The following is a 21,450-nucleotide window of genomic DNA, read 5'->3' on the forward strand; positions in this document are numbered from 1 at the left end:
TGATAAGAAACGAGATAAAGTGCTGAGTCCAATCACGTTTTTATTCCAAGTCGTAAATGCACTTACGTGCCCACATGAACATCCAATAAAACGTAAGGCAGACAGGCTGATCCGCCGATAACGGGCTGTCTTTCAAATGCTTAGATTTCTGATCGATGTAAACGTTCATGGGTCAGTTTTAGAATATCTCTTTGAAGGGACCTACATTTACATCACACATTTAGAATTACTTCACACTTGAAAAAGAAGTCCGCAGAGTATTCTTACAACAATTAAGAAGTGCTCTTGGGACAGACAGACAGACAGACAGACAGACAGACAGACAGACAGACAGACAGACAGACAGACAGACAGGCAGACAGACAGACAGACAGACAGATAATTAGAAAGACTAGGGAGGCAAAGACGGAAGAACAGAAAGACGGAACTAGAAACCAATATGACAGACAGTGACAGAAAGAGACTCACAAACTGTGAGGTAGAAAGAGAGACACAAAAAGAGAGAAAGATTGCGGGATGCAAGCCATACGGAGTGATATAAGTAAAAACCGTTCATAAACAGAGAAACAGGGAAAGGTCGTTGATTGTTACCATGGTGATGAAATTCAGAAGGCTATTGATTTTATATGGCATCAAGAAGTGAAGTGAAGGTTTCTCATTTGTCGTGAACATACTAGTTTTCATTCCCTAATCAAGTTATAGCATAGCTTTCGCCTGGTCAGTTTTCCAAAGGTTTGTTTCAGGATTAATTGAAATAATTCAGTTTTGTCAATAGTCTAATATCTCAGGGATGGTTTAAATCCTATCATTTGATCGTCAACATAGGATACGAACCAAGGGACTACTCCTGTCCTCAAACATACAAATCATATTTTTTCAAGATCACCTCAGCGCTAGTGACAAGTGATAGGAATTTCCTATTAAGGCGATCAGATGTGAGTGATACCATCATCAACGAAATTGCACGTGACCCAAAATAACAAAGTCATTACATACGCTATAAGTATGGTCCATCACTAAGTTTACAAACCCCTTCAATTACTAGGGTTTTACACTTATCCTTATTAGTTCATAAGATTCTCTACGTCAGCCAAACACCTGTTATCCGACAAAATATTTTCAAAGCTATGTTTTCCACGTTATTTTAATAACCAAGACGACCAAAGTTCAATTGCCTTAAATATGTTTACTATACGAGGTAGTCGGAAGCAAAGGCTTAAATTCAAGCATTAGCAACGACTGCCGGTTCCAAGCATTTAAATCGTCAACCCAAATGCTATTAATCAATCGCATATATAGACATGTAATATTCATTCACTACAATGTTATGGGCGATCACTTCAACGCTTGGACGCACTTTACTCAGATAGCATGTACATGGGTGATTTTACAAAATATTTACTATGTTAAAATAGCGTTTGTTCGTGTTCCATTATAAGAATATTATAGTAAATTTGCATAAACCATTGAATAGTTTTCAGATTATTCTCTGACACGAAATTAATATCATATCCAACGACTATAGATTCTGGGATAAAGATTACAGCATTTCAAAAATTGTTCAAAAAATATTATCTAAAACAAAACTGTAAGTAAGATATGTTGTACATTACAGTGGACAATACGACACATTCAGCATTGACGAGACAAACATCAATCAATTTAGTTTATCGATCTGATAATACCAGATGAAATAACACCATCGACTTTTCATCGAACAGAAATTCCGAATTTACGAAAACAGTTATTTTTGATTCGCAACTTAGAATCCAGCGTGTGTGTATTGTTGAGAGATGTATTAATTAGTCAGTCACTTCATCTCCCTGCTCCATTGTAAGTAATCTTTATCACAATCGATCTTGAGTTTTTAAAACATTGTTCAAACGTGTAGAACCAGTAGCTGATATTTATCATGGTGCATTCTGCGATCTAATCGTCATTATTGCGTTTTGCGCATTGGTATTCAGATCACTTAATGTAGTTACTGTCTTGAAATTCATTTTCGTTCACAAACTGAATCTAAATATCTTCACTGCAAAAGAGAAATTTTGAAATATAAAGAAATAAATGTATTATCACTTTCTTAAAGTTATTTGAATCTTTGTTTTGAACTATAGAGATCATATATTGAGGAATGACCAAAAAAATGAACCGTGTCAAGGGATTCATTTTAAATAAATTTTAACATTTTCTATCCAATGATAAAATTTCGATTCTTTTTGTTTGTTTGTTTGTTTGTTTGTTTGTTTGTTTGTTTGTTTGTTTGTTTATTTCATTCGTCAATCCATCCATCCATACATTCATCCATGAATCGTAAGAATTCTGTGTTTGGGTGCCACTTAAGGTTTTGTACTTGACCATCTCCTCTGCACCATTTGCATTGTCCCCCTCCACCCCGCAACTAAATTCACAGATACAACTTACAGTTCCACCAATGTTCTGATGACAACTAGGTGTATCTTTCATTCTCTTATCGCAATACGCCGTAGACTGTCTTCAATCATTACATCACGTACTGCATAAGGTACAATAAAGTCTCGCCCAGAGGGAGGGGTCTTCGAAACTGCGCTCAAAGGTCGGAGGGGACCAATGCGACCAATGTAATCGCTGTTGATGACAATTAAAAGAGGTTTGCTATATTAATGTACATCATCCAATTTAAATGTTACAGCTATGTTGAGGTGATGCATCTAGATACCGTGCATGATATACATTGTTGGAAGACAAGAGAGTCGCAGAGATTTCCGACGACCCCCTCCTTTCAATGATGACAAAACGGAAGTCATTCTGATTCGTTGGAAAATCCAACGGTTCAACCGTATCAATCAGTAATGTACTATCCAACTTCTATCAAACTATGCATTTTGTCGCTATATAAATTTGATTGATTGATTGATTGATTGATTGATTGATTGATTGATTGATTGATTGATTGATTGATTGATTGATTGATTGATTCATTGATTGATTCATTCATTCATTCATTGATTCATTGATTCATTCATTCATTCATTCATCCATCAATCCATGTATCCATCCATTCTACCTCTCCAGCCATCCATTCATCTTATCCTCCATTGAAATACAGTATGCAGTCAGGTGAAGATCACGGTACAGAAAGCTTTTTGTCCCTAACTCCTGTAAGGAGAATAGTAATTAATGAATGCCTAAATTCCTTCTTGAAATACCATTGAGGTTTTAAACATATTATGGCTTGACGAAGATGACATTACTGTCTCCCCTGGGTCATAAATGAAAGCCATCTCATCAAAGTCGCCCCGGCTTACAATCGATTTGGTCCTATGTGCAAACACTAGGGGCGCTGATAATTTCTATAAACCCCTTTGTTCTCAGTTTATTGAAACCAACATTCGTGTTTAAAATAGCACTCAAATGCCACGGAAACTTCGTTTTACAAATCGTAGGCCTATATCCTCAATGAAATACAATTCCACTTTGGTAGTCAACCAACTTGAATTGGATAATTAGGCATGTACGAGATATTACGCTAGAATTTCACCTAAAGCTTATCGGACGATGATTGTGGCATTTTGCGTGTCTGAACTGCAATTTACACTCTTTAAGTTGGTACGTATCTCAACTCCTTGTTCTAGGTGCACATTTCGACTCCGTATTCTGATATGACTGAATAGATAACGGTCTCTGTAAATGATGTACTCCTGAAAAGTCGTGTTCAGGTAATGCCACAATTAGGGGCTGAGTCACATAGGCCATACATTGCACTTAAGGATTTGTGTCTCCGATGGCAGCTTTGGTTTTGAACTTTCCATCACAGTACCACATATTTTCGGTAGGTTAAGCTTTGATAAATATACAGGGCTAAGTTATCCAGTCATCTCCTAACTATTGTGATATCAATTGGGCATAGACGTACAGAAAAAAATGTTATGCGTTTTTTGAACGTCTTTCCATTTGGCCATACTAATTTAACAACTTGTTTTTAAAGACACACTATTCAATGATTTAGGCCTTACATGCAACAGCTCAATCAAATTCTCTTTTAGTGTCATTTGTATTGCAGGATTCTGAAATACTTCTATTTGTGGGAAGTTGTACCTTGAAATTTGCTGTCAGGCATTGATAATGCAAGTAATTTGGCCGCTTTCAATTTGTCAATGTGTCAAACATACGGTGGACATGAAACAAAGATATTAGTCTGTTTTGCTGCACTCTTGGTGGAGAGTATTGATCTAAGGGGCTAGTCACAATGACGTCATCACCAAACTTCCGCATTTTTCCTTTGTAAAATTGACAGTGTGATATTTACCAGTTGGAGTAAGTAACGTTCCCTTGATACTTATTGTTAATCCTACAACCTGTTTGATCTTACAGACACTACCTACTTGTGACGTAGCATAAGCTATAAAAGGGAAAATGTCTGTACGCCGATACTGAACACTTTAAAGTGGATTCGAAGAAATAGCGTTGAAATTTCATCTGATACTAGCAACATGAACAGGGTTTCAGTTTTTGTCTTCACACTTCAATCGCTAGCTATTTTCTGTTTGATTCAACAGACACAAAGTAACTTATTTGATTTTAATTCTATACTTAACTGGAAAAGGGAAGACTCGGAGACGTTTCCAAGTGACCATCATGATAAAAATGCGATAAATGGTGAGTAATTTTATCCATCTTGCCGCGTTTATCGCTCATGTTATACCATTATATTTTATACCTTTCTAAAATAGTTTTAACAACTTTCAAGTGATTAATGAAGAAATACGTGCATAATCTTCAGGGTATGTTAACGAGATGGCTGTTAATATGAGAACACTTAGTAAGAATTTAGTGCCTTAAAGTAAACTATCCTTGGTACGATTCGCTGATAGATGATAGAGAAATATCACTACAGAGACTATGATTTCTGAATTGCTATCATTTGCATACGGTTGTCTAAGTGAAGAAATGCAAGTCTGGCATCCATTTATACCGAACGATTGATAATTGGACTGGGTATCACTGTACGTATATACGCTACTTCTAAGACATGCTCTCGTATTTGGGTTTCATTCATTTAGTATTTGCTGAGTCATCACTGCCAAAACTCGATTATTAGAGGAAAAGAATAAAGAATGGCTGATGCAAACACTAAGTGAGCGAAACGCAAAATACGAGAGCATTTGTTAGAACGCCTTAGCTTTCTCTCTCAATATCGCACTTTATTTTGAATTTTACTTTCCAAAAACTAGACATACATCATTTTTGAAAGTAAAGAAATTCAAACGAGTCATCATTGCTAAATCGCTTCTAGAAAAGAAAAGAATTGTGAATATAATGGCTGTGGTTGCATAGTCAACACAACGCAATTTCCGTTTTGTACACTCTAAGACTGAATGCTAAGATGACGTCAAAATCTTCACCTTGTTCTTCACGTCTTGATCCTTTTAGGAAAATTTGAAAAGTTGGTATCTGATGATTCCATCAATATGGATTACTTGGAGCTCATCGGTAAGTTTACATCCATATTGACGTCACTTCATTGGTATACTCTATGTTTGTATTGTTTATTTGCAGTGTTCCGTTGATGTTACTGCTTTTTCAACATTTCCGATGATTCTCACAAAATGCCATATATCCATCTACTTGCGTCATTGACAGCATGTAAATGTGGTAGTGTATAATGTAACCCAAACGAAAAACTCTGTTCACTGCCGTAGGCAGTTTTTAAGATTTGAACTGGTTGAATGAAGAGTTCATAATACTTTCATATTTAACTGTTCACAAATGATGAAAGCCCGAGGAGAATGTGAAATCGATAGAGTTGGATTTTGTCTGTCTCCAGGGAGATGATACAAGACACTTTTGTTTCCAACGTGAATGAGTCAGTGTTCAAAGTCACGACGCACCACTTACGAAGTAACCGCGGATCAATGCTGCCAACACGCTGATAAAATCAATGCCTATCCTGAACTTTTGCCATTCACGATTACCTCGAAATCTCAAAAAACGATTGACTATTCGTGTACTCGTGTGATATTTAAATTTATTGCAACGAACCAACATCAACATCATATGTTTATCGCGGCGCAAGAATTTCAAACATTTAACTTCATATTTTGTGATGACACAATGCGGCGAAATGTTAATCAAACCCTCTTAAACTACATGCTCTCTGACAACGAGTCGTTGTCGTTCATCTGTTATTCATGGTGTCAAAATATATTTCATCCGGTACAATTATGAACTTTTTAATCTCAGACAATGCATGGCTTATTATATTGTGAGACACTGACATCTGGGATTTTGTTTCAGTCAATGTCTATAATCTTTTCACAAGAAAACAAAATCATTAGCTAGTGTGAATGATTGTAAAACGAAATTAGTGGCCAAAAATGGTGCAAAACGTCGTAAAATCTTATTTTAAGACATCATTATTAAATCAATGTGTTGCTTCCCACGCAAATTCACTAATTATATGAAACACCCTTATTAAATGGGAGTGCATTGCTATAAGGCAACGACAAAGTGATATCAGTGATATAGGTTGTTTGAGTGTTTGCTTCGACCGTACTTTTGAAGGTCAAACTAAGACGGGGTAAATTGCTTCAATTAGGGCAATAATGTTGTTGTAACGAAAACATCTATAATCACGTTGTCAAGTTTGAAAATATACTCATACTTGATAGGATAATTGATTGAGTTATGCAATTATAAAGTCACCTGACTGTTATTGAAAGAATCTCCAATGAGAGCCAATGTCGTGACAGCTAATGAGAGACAATGTCGTGACAGCTACGGGGAAAATTCAACCACATAAACAGCTACTTTTGACTCTGCAGTTTGGAAATACTACAATCTAATCCACTATCAATCGTTCACTAATGTGGTTATGTTCTACATGTTGATAATGTAAAGTAAATCAGTACACACACACACACACACACATATATATATATATATATATATATATATATATATATATATATATATATATATATATATATATGCATATAATACGATTATTTTTGTTACTTGTTCATTGACTCCTAAACAGTAGGGTTGTCTCAATCTTATATGTTTGGGTTTTTTAATGTTATTGATGCGGAAATATTAATTTTCGTTTCTGATCTCAACTTGGATTCAATGATTTTACCACGGTCATACATTACATTAAATCAAAGCCACCAAAATTTTAGGAAGAGAAATTGGTTTTCTGTGACCCTATAAACTCATAATTGACCACCTTAATTTATATTGAAAAACTCTTTTATGCAGAAGATCGCCCTTTTTTACCTTCTTTAATGAATTTTGTTTGAAATGAAAAGTAGTTTGTGTTGTTTGACTTTGTTGAAACATGCTGAAATACTGATCAACTGTGTACAACCTCAACTTCACAGTAAGTGAGGCTACCCACAATTCCCCTTGATTTGTTCACTCAGACATTCTTTGCTAAAGGTTTTTTTTTTCAATTTTATCAGTTTCTTAAGAATGTTTAACTCACAATTGAAGTTCAGGATTATTTGTTGAAACTATGTTCCAAAATTATTGATTATATTTAAAATTCAAGAGTAAATTGAATGAGAAGTCGATGTTTGGAAGTGGTAAAAATTGCACACTTTTCAAGATAAAGTTATCAGCAACTAAGATGGTCACATCATACCACCTGTCAGACATGCAAATTTCCTTTGTTACGAACATTAAAAAAATCAATACCCTTTCTTTTGCCAACACAGATGCAACTTATTCCCTTAGTTTCCTTGAAAATATTGTGTATGGCTGTCAAAAATCTACGTCGACAAAATTACAAAATTGCTATCTCCTCCGCGGAAAAGAGGTTGATCTTCTCATTATTCACAGTGAGAAATCAAAAATTATGATTATCAGAACTATGTTGCCAGAACTTTGAAATATGTACCGAGTTGTTCTGTGTACAGAAGATATTTGCTTCAGTTCAGTGAGTGATCTCCGTGTGTACAGATCATGGAGAATTATGGGTAGCGTCACTTACTGTGAACTTTGCTTGCACCCAAAGCAGATTAAACGTTCAGTGAAACATCTTACGGTCTGTACCAAAAAATCACGTTCCCTGTCAGCATGCATGGCTGTACATGAAGGTTGGACTTCATGCAAGCTTTACAATGAACTTTTAATTGACGGTGCGTTTCATATAGATAATGATAACAGCTTTTCCTTACAGTTCGGTAATGTTGATTTGTCAAAGGAAAGCAAGTCGAAAAGGGACAAATCCATTTTGTCTATTGAAAGGTCTCAAAATTATCTGGTTCCATTTAGCAAAGGGGTAATTTTTTACACTTTTGCAGTCATGTACCCTCGTCTTTTTGTACACCGAGTGACTTCATGCAAGTTTTTCACGTTCTCTTGGTAGGCCTATCACAGTGAAGTAAGAAAGGGCGAGTTTGTCCGTTCAACGTGTTCAGTATTGTAGGTCAAGCTTTACTCTGACATAGGATTTATCCTTAAAGTGGCATTGTCGAATCCAGCATTTTGTTTGTACTCACACATGTTTTGCTTTTATTGATGTCGACAGATTTTTTCAGTTGGTTGGATCTGAATAAAGATGGTTTATTGACACATTCAGAAATAGCTATTGTTGAAAAGTTTAGTGAACCGAAGATAGTCTGGGATACGCTGAAAACTTACGAAAGTAACGGTGAGTGTGAGTTCACTCTGAAAATTCCAGAATATATACGTTCTGTGAGTTTGAAATGTATTTATGTATGTATGTTTGTATGTTTGTATGTATGTATGTATGTATGTATGTATGTATGTATGTATGTATGTATGTATGTATGTATGTATGTATGTATGTATGTATGTATGTGTGTATGTGTGTATGTGTGTATGTGTGTATGTGTGTATGTGTGTATGTATGTATGTATGTATGTATGTATGTATGTATGTATGTATGTATGTATGTATGTATGTATGTATGTATGTATGTATGTATGTATGTATGTATGTGTGTATGTGTGTGTATGTGTGTATGTGTGTATGTATGTATGTATGTATGTATGTATGTATGTATGTATGTATGTATGTATGTATGTATGTATGTATGTATGTATGTATGTATGTATGTATGTATGTATGTATGTATGTATAAAAATGCATCAATATGTGGCAAACATATGGTACTTGAGAGTATGACGATCTTATAAGAAATATTTTGTAATAAAGCAGAAGCTTGGAGAAGCGTGAAATAAGGAAATATATTATGTGGCTGTAGTGAATAGTTGACCGATTGCTGATTGACTGATGATGAGCTGTTCATGATTTGTTTAAAAAATTCACAAAAATCAAGAAAGTTATCGATACCTGATTATCGCCACCAACGACTGATCGGTAAATTACTGACAATAGAAATGAATACAATGAGCATGATATCAATTTTGCTTCCTTACGCCATTCCCTCCTAGCTTCTGATTTGAGGGGCATGTTTTTATGCATGTTGTTATGATTTATTTTGTTTTGTTTTACTCATTTTCGACAATGTATATCGAATGGTGACTTTATTATTCAGCTTTTTAATAATACTTAAAAAAATTCAACAATAATTAACACAACAGCCATACTTTTAAAGTTTAAGTAAATTATAATCGACGCACTGAAATTTCATGTCTGTTATGAGTTGGATATGTTGTCTATAAATATCTCTCAGGAAGTACAACACTATGATTTAACCTTTATTGGAAACAAATATCATGAAAACAGTGTGAAAAGACGCCGCAATTAAAACTTTAGATAGCAAGCATACTTTAGATACAGTTGATCACCTTACGGTGTCATTTCTTATACATTAATAAATATTATTAAGTACTATAGATATCTGAATATTTCTGTTCCTTTGAATGCTCTGTTGAACGCAGTGCACCGACTTGCTGGAATCCTGAATACCATAGTGAACATCACGTGACTGATGACGACAATGACAATCACTCTTCAATGCAGCCTATCGATCTGCTCTATAACTTCACTGTCAGTCATATGTCTGTCAAATGTCAAATTTCAGAGCTGCATTACAACATTACACCTCTATTCACATTAAACCTGTCTTAACTGAATCGCAGGGGACGGTAAGGTTGATCTAGAGGAGTTCTTAAAGGCACTCCTCCGCGAGAAAAAACAACAGATACCTTCACTTGAAGAAATTCTAGAAGTTTTTGGAATGTTTGATGCCGATAAGGATGGTTTGATAAGGTATGTAGCTTTGATAGCCTATAGATGAGACATTTTTCGCAAATTTTTTACCCAGCATTTTATAGTATGAAAGTAGTTTATATCACAGCCCCCCTCCCCCCAACATGGAGAGACTGTGTTTATATGGTTTTCATTGGGATTACAACAAAGAATGCTACTGTTGTTATTTTTAAAGGGAAACGGTCGTCGGAACTGCGCCTGTGCGAGTTTCTTGTTTACAAACAATGTATTTCGTGCACGATATCTAGATGCACCTCATCATCATAGCTGCAACATTTAAATTATACGATGTAGATTATGACAGACATGTGTTAACTTTCATTAATCACCATCGTACCTTGGATACAGTGTTTACATTGGTCATATGGGTCCCATACGACCTTTGAGTGCAGTTCCGACGACTGTATCCTTTTAAGAGATACGCTTCCAGATTCTCCATCGATGTTTAGGTCTATCTTATCATGTACGTCTTTCAAAAGTATATATTAATAAAAACATTATTAGTGGTCTATCCATTTACTCTAACATAATAAGACCAAGGACAATATGCGCACAATACCAAAGTCTTTGAATGTCTTACCTGCAGAAATCGCACAGAGAGCTAATCGATATACCTTCCAGGTGACTTGAACAAATATATCAAAACAAATGTTCCTCCCGTAGTTTCTTTCTTCTCGTACTTTTTTGTGATTTGTAGTCATATTTTTGTATGAGCCCCAGTGATAATTACTGTAAAGTAACTTGGGCGCTCAATAAAAGCGTAAACAATAAATATAGTAAATAAATGAATAATACCTGATTTTGACATGCTGTCCATACTTCTGGGAATAATAATATGAAACCTGAAAGGAGAAAGACTTGTCGAGAATTCCTCGTCCAGAGAATGCATATCTCTTGATATGCCAACACAGGTCTTTCACTAACCTTGCAATGAACCCGTACATCTCCAGCTTTGTACAGCATGAAATGCACTATTACTAAATCGATATCTGATGCAGGGCAACGAAGGAAGTTTTTCTATGAAAAGCTGTGTCTCAGTTTGATGTACGTAAGACTGAAAAGGAGATAATTGTATCGCAAATTGACAGATATCGATACAAAAGTATATTGTCAATACAAGATTTTATTTGGGAAGGCAAAATAGCGGATTGCTAATATCTTTAAAACACGAGATAGAGACTCGTTGGTTTAGTCCATAGCTCCCGAACTCAATTTAAATCTGATTTTGTAGGGTGTCGGTTGTTTCAGTTTTTTAATGTTGTGATTCAAATTTCTGTAAGGCCAAACAAGACCGTTTCTGGTCCTTGCACGCGTCATTTCAGAACCTGCGTATTTTTTGGTTTGTTTAATTTAATTTAATTTATTTATTTTTTTTTTTTTTTTTGGGGGGGGGGTTACATACTCATCAGTACTGCTATTCTTGATATCCCTGTTTGCATGTCCAAAAATGCTAAAAAGAAAACGGAAGTATTATGCAGCCAGTGATAAAAGACAATAACTGTTGCACCAATAGTGCCTTGTTAGGAATAAAAAATGAAAGAGGGAAGAAAGTAAAGAAAGAAAACCGCGTCGCCGCATCACTTTTGCTGAATGCCAAGGACCAGAAACAATTTTTTGTCCTAATCAACTCGTATCACAAAAACATGCAGATGAGACCCTCTAGCTCAAGGAAAGGGCGACGGAAAATAATGAATGTGACTTAATACAATATAATCGATCACTTATACTTCATTAGGCTTGACGAAATCAAAGATACAATGGCAGTGATCGTGGACCAAGACTTGACTGATGACCAAATCAGCGATATCCTTCGAGTGGCTGACACTGACGGCAGTGGTGCCATCGACCTCAACGGTAAAGTATCTCTATTAGATTCAACTCAGAGGTCATACTTCACTTTTTAAGGAACTTGATAATCTTCTGTAGCAAGAAGGCGGATATTAAATTCATAGGGTTACTTTGAAGTAAGCTTATACATTCATAAATAAATTTCGTTATCATTTTTATGTCATGTTGACATTGTATCTGGCATTTAAACATATTTTAATACCACTTAGAGGAATCTCCGTATGAAAAAATAATTCTCATCGTCATTTGTATGACCCTGAAACAGAGCAAACATTTGCCGATGTCATACAAGCTACAGGCTTCACCGAGGGGGGGGGGGGATTGCGAAAGGCATGCCATAGAAAGGCCAAGAAATGATTATTCCGTTACAACTTTAACGTGGTGAAACTAAGGCTATTTCTAGACAACGGCTTTAAAATCATTATGATAAACGATAAGGAGGGCATTTATGACTCCCAATCATCAATGAACGACACATGCAACTCACTTTATTCTCTCTCTCTCTCTCTCTCTCTCTCTCTCTCTCTCTCTCTCTCTCTCTCTCTCTCTCTCTCTCTCTCTCTCTCTCTCAGAATTTGCCATGAGCATCAGTATTATCGAGTGAAGACGCTGAAGCATTCTTCTCCCAACGAGTATAAAACTTCTTCATGTACCGTAGAGGGCTCGTTTTCAGCAAAGCAGTTTTGAAAATTCGTGTCTCAAACCACAGTTTAACGATAAAAATTGATTGCCTATTAACATACAAACTGAGGATTAAAACATCCAAACTTAATGATTCATATCATTCATATTCAATCTCTATTTTCCTAGCTTTTCATCTCTTTCCACGATTTCTCAATTAATATTGAAAATCATGTTAGAGTTTGTATTCTCTTATTGATGCTTTGAAAATCCACGTCAGCTATGTTTACTCTTAGCAATGTCAAGTTTTTGAAATTACAGAAAGTTTCTCAATAATTGGCTCGTAATAGTGATGTACTCTAAAACATTTTGATTTCAAATGCTTGAATGAATCATATTTGTACCTTATCATTATTGTCGGTGTACAAAACCGTTAAGCCTCAATTAGCGTTCTCACAAAAGGATCAGATAGGAAGGGATTCAAAATTATTTGTATAAATGAGATAATCTAGTTAGCAAATGGTAGAGTAGTTATACAATTCTACGTTTATTTACAAAACATTTTGTCAAGTAAAAGTTTTTTCTCGAAGTAAATACATATGTTTCCTGTGTATTTGATCAACAAGAGGACAGACCGTTAGATTATGAGTAGAGACGCTAAAAGTGAGTACAAGTCTGTCAGCAAAACCGTTGTTAAACAAGCACATCCCTGCTGCTTTTGACAAACATATTCATTGACTGGAACATGAACAAAATTCAACTGAAAGATGATGAAATATGTGCGCTCCCAAAGACGCGAACCAATTTTGCAATATCATCGCTCTAAAGTTTAATGGTCTATCCTTAGCTGCAATAAGTGTGTGTTGTTGCAATTATTGGACGTTATTGATTTGATATCACTTTCATCACGCCGAAATAAGGATTCGTACTGCACAGCCCCTTCTATTACAATTTTAAAAACAATTAATATACTTTAAAGGAAAAAATATGTTTGCCTTGCTAGGAGTAAGTAGCCTTGACATTGAAGCGATATCAATGTTATTATTCTGGAAATAAATTTTCGGTGCAAAAGTTTCCGAAAGACAAGCAGATGTAAAAAAACATGAAAGACATTGGTCGGTCGCTGTAGTTGTATCAAGATGAATCTGGTAAAACAGTGACTTTCACGAGTATTATTTGTCTATTAAGTCCGTAAACATCAGTTACAATTTCACAGGATGCACTCATCGCTTAGACTGAAAGATTCATCGATAGAAGACGCTTTGCCAGAAAAAAAACCTTATAATTAAGATGTTGCACCTTAGTTATGATTTCAGTTACATCGTACCACATGTATTCGCAGTCCCCACTATTATTGGTTCACCCGCTGCAATTTTGTGTAGGTCAAATTCCTCCTTCGGCCATTTTAAATTCACCGTCAGGTTTATAAAGACTGATGAAGACATTCGTTCTGTCCAAACCCGTGTCGTCCAGCTCACTGACAAGATACTCACTTACTGAAGGATTCGAATGTAGAGAGATGTAATAAGAGTAATCAAATGGATGCCCCAGTCTACGCATCATAGTGTCGAGTGTAGTGTTATGACAATATTAAAAGAAGAACATTTAATATTTTTTATTCAGAAGATAAATTGCAATCCGTTCATTCACACACAAACTTTCAGCTTGCTAGCCTTTCATTTTGTACCAATGGAGAAAAGAAATCCTCACAAACAAATCTAAAGAAATGCACTTGCAGTCATGTAGTAGTAATTGTTTGACATTGTGACTTGCAAACTCTATGAGTTGCTGGTTGTCAAATGTCAAAGGTCACGATCTATTAATGATAAGAATAGACTAGAAACTCCTTCGAACTTCGGCCGATCCGAAGATCTCGTGAAGAGTACGGTGTCCAGGGTTCTAAGCCGACGTCGACAACGACCAGGAAACACGGAACTGTCAGTATGTGAACAACGATAAACTGCCTCAAAGAGAAAAACAGACTAAAAAAGATTTGGAAACGTGTGAAATATTTACAAGAACTCATTTAAAATGAAGTAAAAATACTAATTAGGTAAAAACGAAACGCTTTGAATAACATTTGCATTCACTGAACAAAGGGCATCACTATACGTCTGCCGGTCTGTAACCTATGGAGCTCGAGTTTCGTCGTACAGTAACTTTCGGTATCAGAGGATGTGGTAAACCGCGCCCTCAATGATTATATTTTAATAATTTGGTTACGTTGGATGAAATGGGTATCATGAAGTAGGGTAGAATGGTAAGCACTACTTTTATTTCGTTTTTTACGTCGAAAATAAGCGTTACAGGTGAAGACGCCCTGCATTAAAATACCCCCAAACCAATATGCATTGATTTGTCCTCACTACAAATTTCCTTATTCTTCCATTTTCACAATTAAAACACATTGTAAAGATTAATCACTAGAAAGACAGTCTATTATACCTTAAAATATGTTGTCGGAGAGCATTTCCGCCAGAGATCGATGTGTTAGTGTTACTTGTTTGCTTGGCATTTTGAACTTCCGAGGGCGCTGTGAGCGCCACCATGATTGGTGCAAAGTAAAGCTATAGTGACGTCACACTTTTGTTCTATCTGCAAATAGAACGCAAAAATACCACTGCCAGCAACGTTGTTCGAACCACTTGCGAAGTGTTAGCACAGCACAGAAAACTGTCAAACTGAGCGATAAATCTTATAATTTTTACAGAAAACGTCAAAAATGGGTAACAGAGTTTCAAGGAAATCTAACATCTTCGAGACAATTGTCTTGCAAAGGTGAGTTAACGAGTGAATTGGTCTCTATAAAACAAAGTAACTGTAGCCTATCTGCAGTAGCAAATGGTGAATAAGTCCACATAGGACACTTAAATAAATAAAACAACAACAACAACAAGCAATATATGCACAGCTTATATAATGCTTTGTACATGACAACAGAACATCAAGCACTAGTCTTTCTGACTTCGTGAAGTGTTTTAAATTCCTGTCTGCAGAAGTTCATTCTTTAAATAAGCTAGATTGCTAGAACCTAACATTCAGTCATTGTGATCTAGCGTTTACATCTCTTTGATCTGTATGCTGAAGCCACTGTACGGTCAGGTGGAAACGATACAAGTTTTATAAGCCTAATATAAATTTGACATAGCGCTCTAGGATACCGTTTCAATTCTAATTGATTGCAATATGATAGAGACGTGTGTTGCACTGTTGGGGGATTCGTGCGTCGTTTTCATGTCGTTCAAGGGGTGCTCTGCAAGACTGACACATGAAATAAAATGGTTCCAAATTGAAGAAAGAGAATACACGCACGTCCCTTCGTATGATTTCTCTAGGCGTTGCAAAATATACACGTTGTTACCATTGCCTGCAGCAAATCAATTGTGACTTCGGGAGTACAATGTAGACGTCGGGTAAAACTAGTAGTACGGTCTGGGTCACCCCGACTGGTACCACTTAATATATATATATATATATATATATATATATATATATATATATATATATATATATATATATATATATATATATATATATATATATATATAACATTAGATATATAACATTATATATATAACATTATATATATATATATATATATATATATATATATATATATATATATATATATATATAACATCTTGATAAATTAATCTTTTTAGAGACGAAGAGGAGAAGTACGCAGAATTGCTACAGAAGTGGGAAGCCCTGCAAGATCATCTTGTTGCAATGGAGGAGAGGATTGAGAAAAAGAGCAAGAAGAAGAGGTTCTTTTTTAAAAAGAAGGCGAAAAAAGAAATCCAACGCCAGCAGGAATTTCTTGACGCTGTCTGGAACATCAGAGATGCAATGGTCAGTGAGATAAAGAAAAACCGCTTGGTGGCGTATGACTCAATACAAAACCAGGAGACGAAGGAGCAGATAGAACACGATAGAAAGATATTAGAAGACGCACAAGAAAGTCTCAAGGAGAAAATTGAGAAAATTGAAATGACAGAAGCAGCTGAGAGTTGCAAGGAATGGATCAAGGAAAGAAAAGCTTGCCAGGGTGAGGATGAGGTCATCGAACGTGAGATGGCCGAACGAAGGGAGAAGATCACTCAGAGTAGGATGCGCAGTGCACAGAAAAGGGAAGAGAGAGCTGCCCTCCAAAAAGATAGGTCATTCGAAGATTGCTTTGCTAAACTAAAAGCCATGGCCAAGATCGAGTGAGAGGGAAACTTTACACAGACTCCGTGTTGCAATTGCATATTATGATTGCAACTTTTCACAACAAGAACTTCGCAATTCAAGTTTTTGAATGGAATACGGTTCAAGCGTTCCCCTCTCAAAAACAAAATCTCCAAAGGGAAGTTTTATTTCCAAGTTGTTCGACGTTTGTGAAACTGCACAGGGTTCAAGTTTCTTTAAATCGTTATAATGAAAACGTTACAAAACACGGCACGGGCGGTGTCAGTTTCCAAGGAAAAACTGGCAAAACAGTCAGCGGCTGTATGGACTTAGGATTTGAAACCAGTTATATTTTACTTAGACACCATTGTTGGAAATATTGGAAAATAGAGACGCAGAGACTGCATGATAAAAAATATAGTAATTTAAGATAGCAGAGAATTTTAAGAAACTTTTCACTGATATTTTTATTCATTGACCATGATGAAATTCCTTATGTCAAGCAGTTCAATTCTTTGATATTCGTTCTGATGTTTAATCTTTTAGTTATAATTCTTTTCTTCTCGTGTTCTCATTTGTGTTAATAAACGGTAATCGCAAACGAATATTGCATCTGGTTATATCTATGTGCCCATCACGGTTAGAATTAGTCCACCATCCTCAATTCAGCCATAATGATATTTATGACGCAGAAAAACGATGATAAGTATAAAATCTAAAATCTCAGGTTTCAATTTGATGAATCGATAACGGATTAAATCAACTGATAACGTAGACAAGTCAACAAATACCGCATGAAAACAACCAATAACGTATCAATTAAATGATAACGTATCTGATCAAGCGATTTATGGGGAGCGATAGATCGATCAATTTATAGATAAATAGATAGATGAATAGATAGATAGATAGATAGATCGCTCACTCACTCAATCGATAGATCGATCGATAGCTCTATCGATCGATCAATTTATCGATTTATAAATTGCTGGGTAGAGGGATAGACATAACGATGAATCTATCAATTCGATACACTGCTAGGTCACATGATAGATCACATTGTCTAATACTTAATTTCTTTTTCTTCTGTTTATTTTTTCAGTTTAGCGTAAATTGTTACAAATTTCTGCGGCCAATCAATGGTGTTTCGACTGCATTCATGGTTGTACGAACGACTAAGTTGATCTAAATGTTGTTAAACAACTGGAATAGGTTTGGGAAGTTGTTTCTACTCTTGCTATAGTAGCTATACAGTTCAGTTATAGTTGGGTAAAATTCAAAGAGATAGTACAAGTACTGATAAAACAACGGCAGGGTAATAAGCGGTTGTTGGTTTACACAGAGAACTCTACCGAGAAAGAAAACTATGGCCTTGGGAATATTACCACAGAAAGTGCTAATAACAGCTACAGGTAGTGTTGAACATCTGTGAGCAGAACGGCGCAATACGTGTTTATTATTTCTGCGCGCACATCCTTTACAAATATGTGGGCCTGTGATAGTGGGGGGGACTTGAAAAATGTTGATCATATTTGACATTTTTTAAGGGTATTGAGGGGTATCTGAAAAAAATAAGATTTCAATCGCGATTCCTCCAGCTCCCCCCCCCAAAACAAAATCGTTATTTGTGAACGCAGCCTATAGATGTGATTATCACAAAAATGTCGTGCTATTTTAACAATCTAATGGGACTAGCTTCAAATCGAAAGTCCTTTTTTTGCCTTTGGGACTGTTTTCTGGCTCTAACAGACCAATTACAATGCCGCAATCACCGACAGCCAACATCGCAAATTTCGTACACATATTAGATACGTCCCTGAAAGAAATATCTGCGTATTATAATTAACCAAAATGTTAATGATTTATTCGTACAATTGACGACTTTTCATGTTGTCGAAATCTCCATCGGGTGTATTTGAAAAAGGTAAGCATATCAGTGATTAATTGATTAATATACGGGAACCTAATTTAAATGTATGAGTGAACTTTTGTAGGCGTTTTTTCTATCAGCACTATACTATGTACGACTACTGAATAATTTTTTTTTCGTAATAATAAGATGTGACTTGACGAGATTCGCGACAGAAAGGATAAAAAGGGAAAAAACGATATGTTGTCTACTTAATCTATTGACTTAGCTTGCTTACAGGAGTTACTTGCAAAATTGATTTTAGAGAATTCAATTGAACGATGAATCCAGATTTACCTGTAATTCAGTGTGCCAGGATAAGAGTTACATTGTTAAGACTTATTGTCATTTTCATATACTACTGACTCATTTATGTTCAGTTAGTTTCCGTTTATTAATACTTTATTAGTTGATTCATATTGTATTGGTTGACTTGATGCATTATCATATGATTTGAATCTTTGTTTTTTGACTTTGCTACGTTAAGCTTATTGGTTGACTTGATACGCTATCGATCTTTCTATATATCTATCCGTCGATCGATCTATCTATCCATCGATAGACACATACATGTATATATATATATATACATGTGTATATATACATGTATATATATATTCGTATATATATATATATATATATATATCGATCGATAGAACAAATGCATCGACCGATCAAGAGGTCGAGCTATCGATTAATCAATGGATTGATCTAGCGATCGGGTATAGATCTATCCCCATGAATCTATTCCCGTGAATCACTTGATCCAATACGTTATCAGTTGATTTGATACGTCATCGGTAAATTTGTTGATACGTTATCGATAAGGAGAAATTAAGCTTACTGCGGTATCGGTTAGAAAGAATTACTGCGTTATCGGTTCGTAACTACGTTATCGGTTGATTTCATACGTTATCGGTAAATATTTACTGCGTTATCGGGTGTGATACGTCATCGGTTAGTCACTACATTATCGGTTGTAACCATAACTTTGACGCGAAGTACAATAACTTTATGTGTTGTCAGGCGCTATCGACCTTTGACCTCAAAACACCTCTTCGTCAACGCGGGGGAAAAAGGAAAATATGATTTTAAATTTTTAACAAAAGTATACTTCTAAACACTCAATAGTTCATGAAGTTCATAGTGGTCAATCCAAAACCTGTGAATTAGAGTGAAATTATGCTGCTGACCTACAATTTCTATCACGTGCACTGCTCAGCGCGGGTTGAAATTTCGTTCTGTGTGCGCTCAGCGGACGCGCTGAACGCCTTCCTAGTCTGTTCGCGATCGATGGCTCAGTGCCGTTTGCGACGGACATCACTAAAACGCTTTCTTTTTTAACTTTTTCCTTGTAAAATTGGGCTAAAAAGTTGTGTAATAATAAGGTTATTACTTATGTCCTCGTACATCGTACGCTTCGGTATTGTCCTTAATTGAAGATCAGACATAAATCCCGGTATTTTGTGAATAACCTTATATTATCGATTGTCTACGTATTTTTGAAGATTTGAAGATTTCAAGTTGATGACTAAGTTTGAAATAAGAAAATTAAACGTAACACGAGTTTTAAAAATCGTCAAAGTCTGGGTGGGGAATCATTTTTGTTTCTTTTATTTCTATGGCTTATGAAGATAGACGTTTTTGAGACGGCATTACGAAGATACGGTTTGCCTGTTTTGAGGGAAATTTACCGAAAGGAAATATGTAACAGGTATGACTCTCTACAGAAAACTCAATTTAGGGTTGGACAGTACCTCATTTTATAAAGCAACATGCCTGTTGTGTATTCACCATGGATCAATCTCCACAAATAGTTTTCTTCTTTTGATGAAAGTGAAAGAGAATAAAAAGCATGAAGTTGAAATTTGGAATCACATTGACAGGGAATTGTAAAATATTCCGCCAACATGTATCAGAGCATTCTGTTTGGAGAACTTTGATGAGATATTTGTAAATAGCACCTTTCTTGATGTTGTAAAGCAGGTATTGGATGAATGGTGAATTTCATAACAGAAATGTATTGGCGTCCTAAAAGTATGATGTGATCGTGTTTTATTTTGGAATTGCCTTCAATCATTGTAAATGAGTTTAGCATTGCGATGAGAATGGATATCAGTCTTAGAATAGATATCTGTATCAGTCAACTATAATTTTTTGCTGATGATTAATTACATTGTCGATCTTTGTGATGCCAGAGTTGATGAAATAATCTTTTTTAACATCTCTCTCGTATTTGCGTGAATGATTTTCTTGTTGTAAAGAAAGGTCTCTAGAAGTTCGGTTCGCGAAGTTCTGAAAGTGATTGCCAACATTTCAATGAGTCATTATGAATTTTTGGGAGGCAAATGAAAGGGGTATAAATTCCAAGAGCAAGAAGATTTTTAGAGTAACATAAGCTTTGAACTTGATGATTGAAATCATAACCAACAAAACGGAAAATAGGGTGGTCATAGTCGGAATTGAGATATCTTTGAACAAACTGCAGACAAAATGACTTGACAGAAGACGGTAAATGAACAAACCCTTAGCCACCTTTAATGACAAGAAGGTATAATGTTTCTGCTGGGATCCAATGGTTTCCTTGCCAAAAGAAATCAATGAGGCAAGACTGAACGTATGCGACTGTGCTAGAAGGAGGGCAAAGTGAGGAACAACGGTACACAAATTGCTTGAGAGAGAGTTATTGATAACCAAAACTCCCACAATACAATATGTTT

The 21,450-nt window shown here is 35.6% G+C and overlaps 2 protein-coding genes across 2 annotated transcripts; both read left to right on the forward strand.

Annotated features, from left to right (window-relative positions):
* The first annotated feature begins 4,293 nt into the window (after positions 1-4,293).
* Positions 4,294-13,241, forward strand: LOC139146778 (uncharacterized). The gene is made up of 6 exons (XM_070717782.1): positions 4,294-4,638; positions 5,413-5,472; positions 8,513-8,635; positions 10,053-10,182; positions 11,918-12,036; positions 12,603-13,241. Exons 1-6 carry the CDS (start codon positions 4,473-4,475, stop codon positions 12,632-12,634), a joined length of 630 nt encoding a protein of 209 aa, XP_070573883.1. The 5' UTR covers positions 4,294-4,472; the 3' UTR covers positions 12,635-13,241.
* A 3,139-nt stretch (positions 13,242-16,380) lies between these two features.
* On the forward strand, positions 16,381-16,863 carry LOC139123764 (nucleolar protein 58-like). The gene has a single exon (XM_070689921.1). The coding sequence runs from the start codon at positions 16,381-16,383 to the stop codon at positions 16,861-16,863; it is 483 nt and encodes a 160-aa protein (XP_070546022.1).
* The last annotated feature ends 4,587 nt before the right edge of the window (positions 16,864-21,450 follow it).

The sequence above is a fragment of the Ptychodera flava genome, chromosome 2 (assembly GCF_041260155.1).
Source record: "Ptychodera flava strain L36383 chromosome 2, AS_Pfla_20210202, whole genome shotgun sequence".
Taxonomy (NCBI): domain Eukaryota; kingdom Metazoa; phylum Hemichordata; class Enteropneusta; family Ptychoderidae; genus Ptychodera; species Ptychodera flava.

Coding starts and splice junctions, on each gene's coding strand:
- LOC139146778 (XM_070717782.1), top strand. CDS start 4,473: ATGAACAGGGTTTCAGTTTTTGTCTTCACACTTCAATCGCTAGCTATT. Junction 8,636..10,052: donor GAAAACTTACGAAAGTAACG/GTGAGTGTGAGT, acceptor ACTGAATCGCAG/GGGACGGTAAGGTTGATCTA. Junction 12,037..12,602: donor TGGTGCCATCGACCTCAACG/GTAAAGTATCTC, acceptor TCTCTCTCTCAG/AATTTGCCATGAGCATCAGT.
- LOC139123764 (XM_070689921.1), top strand. CDS start 16,381: ATGGAGGAGAGGATTGAGAAAAAGAGCAAGAAGAAGAGGTTCTTTTTT.